The 13,433-nt window shown below is 28.1% G+C and overlaps 1 protein-coding gene across 5 annotated transcripts in view; it reads left to right on the plus strand.

Annotated features, from left to right (window-relative positions):
- Positions 1-13,433, plus strand: part of LOC118189900 (sorting nexin-32-like) — a 124,816-nt gene that overhangs the window by 64,941 nt on the left and 46,442 nt on the right. For all 5 annotated transcript variants that reach the window (XR_004758335.2, XM_035360606.1, XM_035360607.2 and 2 more), the window contains 5 exons: positions 510-584; positions 847-877; positions 2,276-2,360; positions 7,148-7,187; positions 11,848-11,934. Coding sequence is in view for 4 of the 5 variants with exons in the window: in XM_035360606.1 (XP_035216497.1) it covers positions 510-584; positions 847-877; positions 2,276-2,360; positions 7,148-7,187; positions 11,848-11,934 (318 nt within the window). In the remaining variant the exon portion in view is untranslated. The remainder of the gene's footprint in view (positions 1-509; positions 585-846; positions 878-2,275; positions 2,361-7,147; positions 7,188-11,847; positions 11,935-13,433) is intronic.

A 13,433-nucleotide genomic window follows, 5' to 3' on the forward strand; every position in this document is an offset into this window, starting at 1 on the left:
TTCAAGGTACCGAATTCATAGATTAATTCATATTTGTGTGACTTCTGTATAGTGATCTTAACTTATTCAATCTAACATATATCAAAATGGTATAAAAACTCTTATTTTTCAGTCAACTAGCTACACATTATATGTTTTCATCATATGGTGAGACTGTGCAATATCTTGAGCTAAACCTGTAAACACATTTCTTAAATGAGTGCTCTTTAAATAATACATAACCAAAAATTTTGCATTTTGCTTGTTGCAGAGTATGCATGATCTATAAATAAAATTAACAAAGGAATGTAAATAATGTTTTGGGTGTTAATTATGGCATTAATGAAAAAATTGTTTTCAAAAGAATTTATTTATTTAATGCATAGATGTCTAACATCTTTTCAAATTAGCACTTATAATTGAATCTTTATTTAAATTATGTTGGACAGGTAATCAGTGATAAGTGAATACTTGAACAGAAATTCTTATTGCAATATTTTTATCTATTGTGAATTGTTTCATATTTATAGGACTGTGAAGAGTTCTTTCAGAAAGAAAGAGACTGCATATCTAAATATAGTGTACAAATTAAAGAAACAAATGAGGTAATGAATTCTTAGAGTTATTTTAAACTTTCACATTTCATTCTGCTGTTCCATCTTTGTTTAAAGCTATACTTTGTGTAATATCATTATAATAATCTTAAGAGACTTAGGTTCTTCTTGTGAATCTCTTTTGAAATCCTTATTTTATACATGCAGGTCTTTCTTTTAAAATTGTAAATTACAACAAATTTAACAACCTTTCTAAAGTTAGAATATGAAAAGTCCCTTTTAAAGTAGTAAATAAATTCTTAATCTTTTTCAGGCATTTTGTTCTGTTGTGTATTCTCAACAAAGTAAGTAATCATAAAAACATTGTTAAAATTATTGAGATAAACCAAAGTGAATAAGAGTAAATTTCGTAGTCTTATAGGAATTTACAAAAAAAAAAAAAAAAAAAAAAAAACCTCTCAGTTAAATTTATTTTTGGTATATGAAAAAATCTGGTACAAGTTCATTAATATGATATTATTTCTAGTTCTATTCTAAAATGATAATCAATTCTTACACTGTATGATATAACAGCATTTTGTTAGCTATTAATATTACATATTAATAATTATAGATAAATGTGATAATTGAAGATCTTTGGGGCACCTTGATAAATTGCCTGCAAGCTAATAGCTTGTTGTTTATATTAATTTCTTCTGCATGTGTTTTGTGTCTTTTATATGTTAGCTGTCATGCCCAGCTCTTCATTATACATATATCTTTTTTTAAATTTTATGCTTCATCCATAAACATGTTGTCTTTCATTTTGCTATGAAAAAATCGCTGTTCTCTTCTTTTTAAAAATTAAAAAGAGAGAGAGAGAGAGTTTCTGTTGTGCTTTGTGAGAATGATAAAAAAAAATTATTATGAACTTGCATGACTTCATTCAAATAAAGAATCCCTAGAAATAACAAGCATCCAAAATGAAAGCTGGTTTGATGGATCAAAATTTTTTTCTTTCGATTGCATTATATTTTGTTTATTATAGATCAGATGAAATGATGTCAGTCAAGTAGTGTGAAAAATAATAAAATATCTTTTATAAAAATAACCACTGATTCAAGTAGTTTTCAGAAAGCAGTTAACTCAAAACATCTGGTCAAATGTATGCTAAAGGCCAAATGGGAAGATCCAACAAAATTGTCAAAATCAATGACAGTTTCTTTGTGCATATTAAAAACAGTGTTGAAAGGTTCTTACCTAAATGGGGATAATGCTTTCTTGTTGAAATTTCCAGCCAAAAAAAAAAAAAAAAAAAAAAAAACCTTTTGAAAAATGTTGTAAACCATATTGAACACAGCTCTACAATATGCAAATATTGCTGGGAGAAAAAGAAGGGAGAGAGAGAGAAATCCTGAATATTTTACCATGAAATATATAATTTTGTGAAATCCAAAACTAGTGCACATACAGAGCATATAGAGAGGATGTGGGGAACAGTCAGAAGCATAATAAGAAACAAAATTGAAACAGTGTGCAATATTTGGAATCTAAGAGCTAAAAATATTGTTTTGAAGTTACTCTTTTAACAATTTCTTACTTGTGCTAAAATTTGTTTTATTTTGGTCTCTTTTGGTAAGCTTTTGATGAACTTTTTTCCTCAAAGATTAAAAAATATCATATATATTTTCAAGCATTTGTTGCAAAATTTAAAAGCTATTGTACAATAGAATTTTTAATTAGAGAATTTGTTTCTATTTTAGGACTATGCAATGTTCTAGGCCACCTTGCTACAGCATTAACACTCGCCCAGTGTTCTAATGAGAATGCTGCCAAGTTAGGAAATAAGTGAGATTATTTAATTTGCATTATGATTTAAAACATTTTTTATACATTGTATTTTACATTATTTTTTGTAATAGGGTGAAAATTAAAATGATCTATCATGGTACTTAAATGTTCAGATGGGAAAAGTACAATAAACAATTATAAATATGAAAAGCTTAGGACTAGATATCATATGGAATTTAGAGTTTTGCAGATTCAAGTTTATTATTAAAATTTTGAAACTAAATTTTAATTCAGCAAAATAAAAATAGTCTAAAAATTGCTGTACAGAATTATTTTTATTATGTAAATAATCTGTTTTTCCTCTTTAATACTATTAAGTCTGTAATTAAGTTTCAAATTTATGTAATTTGCAACTAGGGAATAAAATACTTATTAGCTTAGATTGACGATGAGCTTTTAAAGAGTATGAGCTCAATCTGAACAAAGATGAATGTGTTGAAGTCGCTACATGAGAATTAGCAGCTGAACAACTAACAAAAATTTTTGGAATGATTGAAATCATGTCAGATCATATTATGAAAGCAATATAGTGTATTTATCCTTAAAATTTTCTAAATAATAAACAATGCAGTTCATTTCTACAAAGAATGAAAAGAAAAGGGTGGAAAATTGTGCAGGTGTTGATATTGTAATTTTTGAACACATAAGCAGATCTATGTAATTTATGAAGCATAATTGTACACAAAGAATTCCAAGTTAAATGTCATCATGTGCACAATCACTTGCAATTACAAATATGTATATATATGTATATTAGTATTATTTATATCAATTTAATACATTTCATTTTTTATTTATTTTCATTATTTATTGATATCAGCTTTAATGCATTTCATTTTTTCCCCTGCAAATTTTATGTGTATTCTTTTAGAACACTTATCCAAAATTATGCATATATGTGCATAAATATTTATTTTACTATATATATTATACTTTGAAATGTGCTAAGACGGTTATGCTCTTCATACTTTATGTTGAAAATATGCTACTTATGTACTTTTGCATCATACTTGAAAGTTAGCTTAAATCTCACCAAACTCGTGTCAGTCATTCTGACAGAAGTTTGAAGGAATAAATCGCTTTTAACTGAGTTAGATAATCAACAGATATAAGCAATAAATACGGCATATAAAAAAACTTAAATATGAGCTGAAACTTGCACCAGTTGTACCAGCAGAAGTTTGGAAGGAACATATTACACTTTACATAATTAGATAATTAAAAAAAATTAATGAATAAACTGATTTATTGAGGATTAACTGAGGTTATATAAAACTGTGGTGAAGATCTTAAAGTGTGTTATGACTTATCCGTTATTCGTTCTAAATCCCATTGCTTGGCAACAGTTTTGTTTATGAAAATTGTCAACAGGAAAATACCTTAGATACCAATAATGCTGAGCATTGATTAAAAATATCTGCTTATCAATAAATCTGCCCTGTGAAAAGCAGATAATTTGAAATATTTTTTTTTATATATGCCATCTTATAAATGACCTTGAAAAGTAAATAAAGGCACTGGATAATGTGTTCCTCATTCATTCAAAATTTCTTTCGACTGGAGTAGTTTTTATCTCACTGCATGTACTTACAGATTAATTCAATTTTGTAGCTTTACAAACTTATTAATTGTGAATTTAAGTTTTTGCATTTGAGGAAGCTGCGCCAATTTCACGTTTTGGTGAATTTTAGATTAGTGGATTTTTAGTCTTTTATAGTTAAAAATTTGAACTTTGAGCCAAATTCCATAACCATATTCCCTATCAAAAAATGTCTGTACCCAGCCTTTATTTTCACAGCTGTTGGTTGTAGACATATACTTCCAGTTACAAAAATGTCAATAATGCAAAGATTCATGTTTTGGCATCTTAAAATTAAAATAATTTTATGTAAAATATGAAGTCTAACTTTTTACACATTGCTCTGGTTCTTATTTTTATGCTTAAGAAAATTTTATACTTGTTATAAAAAAATAAACACAGAAAGTTTGATTCTTATATGACAAAAATTGACTGTGGTATTTGATATTAAAATCAAGAATCATATTCAAGGAGAGTGCACAAATTGAAGTGTGAAATAGTTGCATTTTTACTTTAAAAAAAAATATCATTAGGTTTCTGATATTAAGAGATTACGTGATGAGCATTTCTATTGAGATTACTGTGAAAAATAATCAATATAATTTTTTTCGAAATGGGTATTATATTCATAGAATCTTATAGAATTTCTGTTCTAGAAAACACCGGCGGGCTTCAGCATTGGCACCACACAGTCAACTTGTTATATTATTTGCATTAATAAAAAATGGAAAATATTTGTTTATTATTATTATTTTATGATTACCAGATTATGATTCTAAAACAATAAAAGTTCATGAGACTATTAATGATGTATTTTTAGACTTTGAAAACTTATAAATTACTTGTATGAAAACTCTTTCACACTAATAAAACACTAATAAGTGGTAACTGAATAGCAAACAAAACTCAGTGCACAATTACCACAAACATTTGATTTGTTTAAAAAAAAAAAAAAAAAGTTACTAAATAGTGAAATAAAAAAAGACATGCATGTACATAAAAAATGAGTTAATCCTATGGCATTCATAATGATCAGTCACATTATATTCAATAATCTTAACATAAAAAACATATGAAAATTATTGATCTTGTTTATGCACTGCATAGTTAAATAATAACAAAATGACAGGGCCTGCTATATCAGCCTTTTTTACTTTTCTTAAAAAATTCAGTGTTCTTAATGTACTAAGGATTTATGAATTCAAGTTAGAGAGTTTGATAATATGCCTAAAATAAATAGGCATTGTTTTTATTATTTTGGTTTCACATGCATGTAGAATTTCACTATTTTATAAAAAAAAAAAAAAAAAAAAATTATACTTTTCTGTTAACAGATGTCACTTAGCATTGATGTGAAATCTGAAGTTAATGGCAACAACTCATAACAACATATGAAGCTTTATGAAAACAATAACAGTTTTATTATATTCAGAATAAATGCAAAAAGTAAAGCTATATACAAAAATATGAAGTAAATTTTATCAGATTAATTTCAAATTACGCAGGAGGCATAAAGCTGCCAATTTCATTTAAATTTGGTGAAAAATTTAATTTATACAATGCTGCCATATGAATTTCATGAGGTATTACTCTAGATCAGGGGTTCTGAACCGGTGGTATGTGCATCATGGTGGTATGCAAGAGAAAAATAGGTGGTACGCAAAGAAACAAAGTATTTTTAAGTATTAATTAAAAATTAAAACCCCAACATTTTGATTGAGGTTTTTCTCTAACACTCGTAAATTTATGCGATTTGAGATTTCTACAAGAGTGGTGATACTAAAGGTTTAGATGGTAGAAGATTTTCAATTTTTGTGTAGATGGTATGCGTTAGTCGAAAGGTTGAGAACCACTGCTCTAGATGGTGGCAACCAGTGCCACACTGATGTTTATTTTGTACATGGCATCCTGTGTCAGGATCAGTAAAACTGTATTTGTAATTTAAGTTGCAAGTATTAATGTAGCAACTGCCATTTCATCTGCTTAAGCAACTGAAAATCTATGACAGAAAATTCCTTAAGTAATGTTATTCTTTTTCCTATTCACAATGATCATTATACATCTATTTATGGCACAATATAAACAGGCTAGCACGTTGGCACTCATTTGGGTACTGGTGCTCCATTAACAGTAAAGTGGTCGGAAGTTTTATGAAAATAAATCTACTGTTTGTAGAGATTTCTGCGGGAAAATATACATTTAATTGGTAGCTTACCATGTAATTTATGCTGATACACTTTTTGTGCTTTTCTTACGTTAAATAATTCAGTCTATAACACGTGCTCCATTTCTGTTGATGAATTCATTTTGATGGTTTTATTGATTATAATCATTGTTGTAATTTTTTGAATTCCTTTTATGATTCTTGATATTGCTGTATATGCTGTCTCTTCCAAATCTGAGCTTAATTTAATTTTCATTTTAATGTAGAGTATAACTTTATAATTTGCATTACAATTATTTTACTGGTAATTGTATTCATATTTTTGAATGATGTTTACTAAATGTAACTTCTGTAGGTATTTATTTTGAGATTTTTGGAAGGTTTTAATTGATTTGTTAAAACCTTCCAAATCTATGTTCCTGTTATGTACTAATGTTCTGTGCAGTTTAGATATATTTTGAACAATCCATGTGTTCATAACTTCTTTTTTGGTATAGTTGATAATTTATATTGCCATTAAATATATTTTTTATTGAGTTTAAAGGGAAAAATAACAATTATGAGGTCTAATTTAAAAATTACATATGGTAAAAGTATATACTTAGTTTTTAGCAGTTTAAATAAGGTATATTTATAACATCTTTGAAGTTGGCGTAATTTATTTGTTGCTCTGGATGTTAGATAAGAATAATTTTTTTTTTTTTTTTTTTATTTTATATTCTCTAGGTACAGATTTCATAGTTTGAGTAATTGGATATCTCACAGTTGACGTTTGACAATTTTTCTACTTTTCTCTGTAAATTTATTTTTCCAAATGGTAATCCTTATTTGTAACAGGGGGGGGGAAACTGAATCCTTTTATATATATATATATATATATATATATATATGAATTTACTTCAAAGAAATCTAACATATATGTTATGCTTCTGTTTCTCAGTTTTACATTTTTCACGGCATTTTGTATTCAAGATTTTTTTCCTTAAAAATATTAATTTTTGTGTAATGTAAAATTTTTATTGAAATAGTGCCTATTTTCAGGTTATGCAGCTTATTTTCAGAAGCCTTAGAAGATGCAAGAGTAAGTTTGATTTCAGAAAATGATTTTAAAAATTGTTCTCTTAAAGTATTAATTATGTTTGTTCATCTAATGAAAGAACTAATGGAAAGATTTTCTTTAAACAGCAGTCTTAATGAAATGATAGAAAAGAATGATTTTATATCATATAGATATAAAATCTGAAATAATCAACAATGCTAAAAAATGTTTGATTCTCAAATTATGAGAAATGTGAATCTCTTCTTCCTGTCTATTATGTTCTGTCTTACATAGAGAATGAAGTGGTATGAGATGTTTATCACAACAAAATGCAGTTTTCAAAGGTATGCTTAGAGAAATGAGTTATGTAAATTTTTGCAGTTTAATCAGGCAATAGTTTGAAAGCTTAAAAAGTTTGTTAAACTAACTTTTTTTAAGACTTCTTCAAGAATTTGAAAATTGTATTTTATGTCTAAAAGAGGGTGTTATTATTTTTCTATTCAAATTTTGTATCCCAGTAAAATATAAATTGTTATCTCGTTTGTGGAAAATATTTATTGCAAGCCTCAAGCAGAGGAAGTCTGGAGGAGGTCAGCTATGTTTTAAATAATATCTTTCTTTATTAAACTAACTCAGTCTCCATGTTCAGTAAATTTATAATGGAATATTATCATAGTTTGCCCCCCTCAGTCATTTGACACTGCTATTTTGAATAACTCAGTTTAAATATAGGGCATTATGTTTTTGTATTTTGAATTTCTGGGTATAACTAATAGGTTTGTAAATGTTTATTTTAAAAGCATTTTGGATGTTAAACTGGGAATTTGAATTTAAAAGATCAGTTTGCAGTTTTTAAACCTCTTTATGATTTTAATGTTTTGAAATTTTTAATGAAAAAATCTTTTTTCAAATTTTAGGCTAGCAGTTAAATTAGTAGTTTTCAAATTGACAAATTCTGCAGCCTCTTCTGTCATGTTATATTCAGGATCTAGGCGATGGCATATTCTAATTGAATTATGTTTTGCCACACTCAGCTAATATCAGCACATATATTTTGTGAAGTAATCATATGATTCCTTGGTCACCAGTAATCCCCAGATATCTGGAAAATCAGATATCTGCCAGGATATAATTTGTCATCATGTGAATACTAACTAGCACACTTGCAATGAGAAAGATCTGGGAACCTACAGTCTTTTCATCAAGAAGAGAGCTTAAAATTAAACAAAATACAGTACAAAGTCTTTAATCCGGACTCATCAGGACTTCGGCGATTCCGGATTATAGATTATCAATTTAAATCTGGTAAGATGGCATGCAGAAATTATAAAATTAAAAATATGAAACCGTAATTTATGAAATAAAGAGCAATTGTGATCTAAACGGTATCAAAATTTACAAAAAAAAAAAAAAAAGCTTAGTATTTATTTGTTTATTTTATTAAACATTTCTTTCAGTGTAAGTTGTTTAAGTTGCTTTGTTTTATGTGCTAATACTTTCTCTTTAATTCTATAAACAGACATAATTTCTTGTTCAGTTATAAAGTTTCGCTGTTTAAGTCCTGTAATTGCTGTGCCGAGAATACCGACTAACTTGTCAATCGAAATTTTTTCATTTTCACTAACCTCTCTGTCACTTTCTTCATGCCTTTATCCATTTTTTGCAGCAATTCCACTTTTTGTTTGATGGACGTCGAAACATGCTTTCGCTTTGTAGATCCTTTGGCAGCTCCAGAATCGGAAACTCTTTTTGACATAATCGAAAGTTCAAGCTTACTTTTTATAAAATTGCTCTAACAGTCTGCAAGAAATAATAAGCTGGATCCAATTAGAAGATTAAGGAACAATGCAATCTGCAGCATTAAGTGAAATAGATAATTTTAGCCTACCTTATACCATCCGTTATAATTTAAATGCACATGTGTAAAGGTATTATGCGCATACGTAGAAAGTTTGTAGCTTTGAGGTGCAGATTATAGATCATTCGGGATTATGGACGTCTGGATTAAAGACTTTGTACTGTACTTCGTGCATTTTCACAAAGGCTTGCCATATGCATGAATGTAAAAATTCATTCAACTAATCAGATGCATAGGATTTAGAACATTATTTATTTTAATATTTCTAAATATTGAATTGCAATGAAATTGCAGGTGCTATAACTAAAAGAATAAGCATTAGCTGATAATATTTTTCTTTTAAAAATTTTAACAGCATGCTGAATAATGCAAAATTTTGTGCTTGGAAGTGGTGAAAATAAAACTGCAAACGGTAGCAGTGGTGCTTTCAGATTATATATATGTAATATATAATTTAAGAAAGGTGAACAAACTAAAAAAAGATTTTTGTGGTCAAAAATTTTGTGCATTGAGCTGCAAACATTAAAAAACAAGGTTAAAAGAAAATTCTTAACGCTTCCGCTTAAAAGTCGTTGTGATACTGTGCTTCCGGTGAAAAATTTTTTAACATTAAGTTCAAATAAAGTGCAATGAAAAGTGTAAATACAAAATAAACGAAATTATCACTAGAATACTTACAAATAAAAAGCGTATTTAAAACTCAAATCAAATTGGAATCCATTTAACGCCTTCCCAAAGGGATTTAAGTAAAAAATTTCGTTATCTAAGTCAAAAAATCTAAAAGAATAGGTAAATGCCAGCTTTTTTTAATGTATTTTTAATGACTGTTTTTGGAATAAGGTTTCTCTGTAAGATAGTAACAAAGTAGAGTACTTCTTCTTGGAGGTGTTTTGTATTATTACAGATTCTTTTAATTCTAAGAAGTTTTGTGCATTAATTGTATATATTGTGTCTTTTAGAAATATTAGAATTCCAATTAGTTAAAGTGTTGGAAAGTTGAAATCTCTGTGTTTACCGTAGATTTTTAAAAGATTGTAATCTAGAATATGCAAATCAAGGTAAACTATATCATTTTGAACTGTATTAGTAGTATTAAGCTTGAGGCAAGAAGGGTAGATATTAGCTTTTTCAATTTTGTTGAAGTTGTTGAAGGCAATTACATCATCAATATAATGAAAGATGCGTTGGTAATATTTTTTATCTTCAATTTTTAGTGAACATGCAAAAGTAAATTCTTGTGTGAATAGGAATAGTTCACAGATTGCGGTTGAAAAGTTGCCGCTCTTGGGTATTCCCTGTATTTGCTTAAAGATGTTATTAAATTGAATATAATTGTTAAAAAGAACGTTTGAAAGAAAAAGTTGCCAATCTTCAGTAGATAATATTGTAGTTATCCTAAGAAATAAATTAGGAGAGTAAATATTATATATATAAATAATATTGATGAAATAACTAACCAAGATATTCTTTTTAATTAAACAATTTCAAATTATCAGCAAACACACCCATAAATATAATGTAAACTACAAGAGAAGCTTAACATGATTATGCAATGTTTCAGTAAAGAATTCATCACCTTACTGTATATCTGTATGAACACGTTTCAAAACCAGATGAATTTGGTTGCTAATGATCTAGAGTGGAGCAAGCATCAAAGCCGTATTAGAATGTCAACAGAGAAAACACAATTTTTCTTAGAAAATGCTCTGTCACTACTAACATAGTGTTGAGTATGTCACTTCTAACATAGTGCCTGAAGGTAGCTTATCACTGGATAGCTAAGAACATAATGAATCATTTCAGAGATAAAACATTGCTGAGTGAAATCAATTTGTGAGTATAAGATCACTGAATGAAGTTATATTAATCAAACAACTTTGCCATTGAAGAGTAAACAGTTACATATGCATCTTGTTCTGTTATGCGAGTTTAAGAAAAAAAATAAGTGTTGAAACCATAACAAAAAACATATATAACTGAAATGTGCTTCTGCTCTTTGCATAATAAATATTTAGTTTGGCAGATTTTGAAATGGTGACTTTTAACTTGATGATAAATTGAATTGTGGACAACTTTATGCCCAAATTAACAATGATATGCATGCAACCCAAGACCTACAACTGAAGATTACAATTAACTAAGAGGCTTAATATTGAAAACTTGTCAACATTTCAGCAACTACAGAAACATAGATTCACTTTACCACATAGTTCGATTTAGAGAGGGGGGAACTTAACTATATCTGTACTCAGTGCCAAAAAAAGAGATGCTTTTGGAATCAAATCAAAACAGGCAATGAAAAGTGGATTTTGTGCAAGAACATATAATGAAAAATGAACTGAAAATAAGTGTGCAGAACCCATGCCAAGAATTTCTTCATCTAATACAAATATAGCTTCTGTTAGATAGAACTACTGAGGATAATTTTCTTTATTCTTTTCCCATGAGGCAGAACAGTTATGTTGAACTAGAGTTGTAAGCAACTCAGTGTCGAAATTCACCAAAAAATGTGTGGTTTTAGCTCCTCAAAGAGACATTATTATTTACCATAACAACTTCAGATTGCCTGTTATTCAAGTGATGCTGCAAATATTAAAAGCATTAAAATGGAAAATCTTTCAGCAACCATCATATTCTAAAAACTTCCTGCTTTTCATTTTTATCTGTTTCTCTGTCTTAAAAATAGTCTGAATGACTAGAAATCTTATTCTGCGAAAGCTATCGAAAACCATCTTGCAAAAGTTTTTTTTTTTTTTTTTTCCCCAGAAAAAAATCATGTAGTTTCTATTTAAAAAAAGTTATAAACTAATGTACATACATTTTTACCAATTCTTTAATTTTTAGCATGGTCTCCAAGTCTTGTCTTACAATGACGAAAACACCCTGGGTGCCTACTTAGATCTTTATACTCGGTATATTGAATCAGAGAAAGTAAGAAAAGAATTTTTTTCATATTTATTTGATCTAATAGAATACATGTTCATAATTTACTGTCAAGTAAATTATAAATTTGCATTTTAATTCATTAATATAATTTTAAATTTTAGTCATTTACATTTTCATATATGAATATATATGTGGATTTTTTTGTTTAGCAGTTACAATTCATGTTCAGACAAAACATTTATAAAAACATTAATACATCTATAATATCATTCATCTATAAATGCAACATCTATAACACCATATATCTATCAACACAACACCTATAACATCATATATGTATTAACACAACATCTATAACATCATATATCTACTATTAACACATCATCTGTAACATCTTGCTTTTCCTCTCATAAAACAAAGTGGCGAGAGTTCTATCAATTTCATTCGTGCAGTAAACAGTTAAAAATAGGACAGCATGCGAGGGAAAATATTAAGCTATGGATTTAGAATCCCACATTCGGCCTTCCTGCTGTGTGTCGACCTCGCCGACATTATTCTTCTCTTGACATCATAAATCATTGATCATCTTACATCATCGTTGTCTTTGGTAAAAGAATGATCATCATGAATGAGTTGAAACTTGAAAAAAAATACGGAGAGGGGAAGATTGTGTGCCAAGGAAAATATTTAAAGAAAACATCTTAATTTTCTTTCATCTTTGCAACAATAACATCGTCAACAGTCCCTTCTATTTTTTAAAAATCTTCATCTAAAATGAAAAATATCTTCATTCTTAACATTTTTGGAAAAGTTCAATTCATCTTAAAAATAACATTAACTGAAATATTCATTATTATCTGAAAAATCACAGTTCGGTTATCAGTTGTATCACTCCAAGTTTAAATGTAATAAGCAGTATTATTCTATACATCCTTCTTCTGCTTGGGTCCATTGTTTTATGTATCAGCACATGTAGTTGTTTTTGTGGGTCCTTCATGATCTTCTTGTACGACATCATACTTGCCATTATGCTTTATTTTTATAATCTTAGATGGGCCTAAATACTTTGATTTTAACTTAAGGTTTGGTTCAAATTGTGTTTTTTTATTGCTACTAAATCATAAATATTGTAACATTTTGGAGAACATCTTCGAAAGTTGTATGTTTTCTTGTTTTCTTTCTGTACCATAAATATTTGTTATTCGCATCTTTTCGGAGTTCTTCTCTGCAAGTTTCAAAATTGTCTTGAATTTCTGCATCAATTATTTCTTTAAGTTTAGTATTTTCTTTTCTAGAAGTATAATCAGTATGTGCTTGAAAAGTGGAAGCAGTGTGTTTGCCTACTCCAGATATAAAATTAAGAGCTGATTTTGCTTTAGGAAATTTTATTTCTGAAACTGAAGGTTCTTGCGGCTTCAATTTAACATGTTGAATTTTTCCTGTTTTAGTTGGTCACTTTCTTTATCTATAACTGGCAAATGTCTGCATCTCAAAGAAATAGGTTGATCATCTTTTAAAATAATATGCATTTCTATATTAGTAGA

Source organism: Stegodyphus dumicola, chromosome 3 (genome assembly GCF_044657685.1).
Source record: "Stegodyphus dumicola isolate Sdum_Otavi_A_Nest chromosome 3, ASM4465768v1".
NCBI lineage: Eukaryota > Metazoa > Arthropoda > Arachnida > Araneae > Eresidae > Stegodyphus > Stegodyphus dumicola.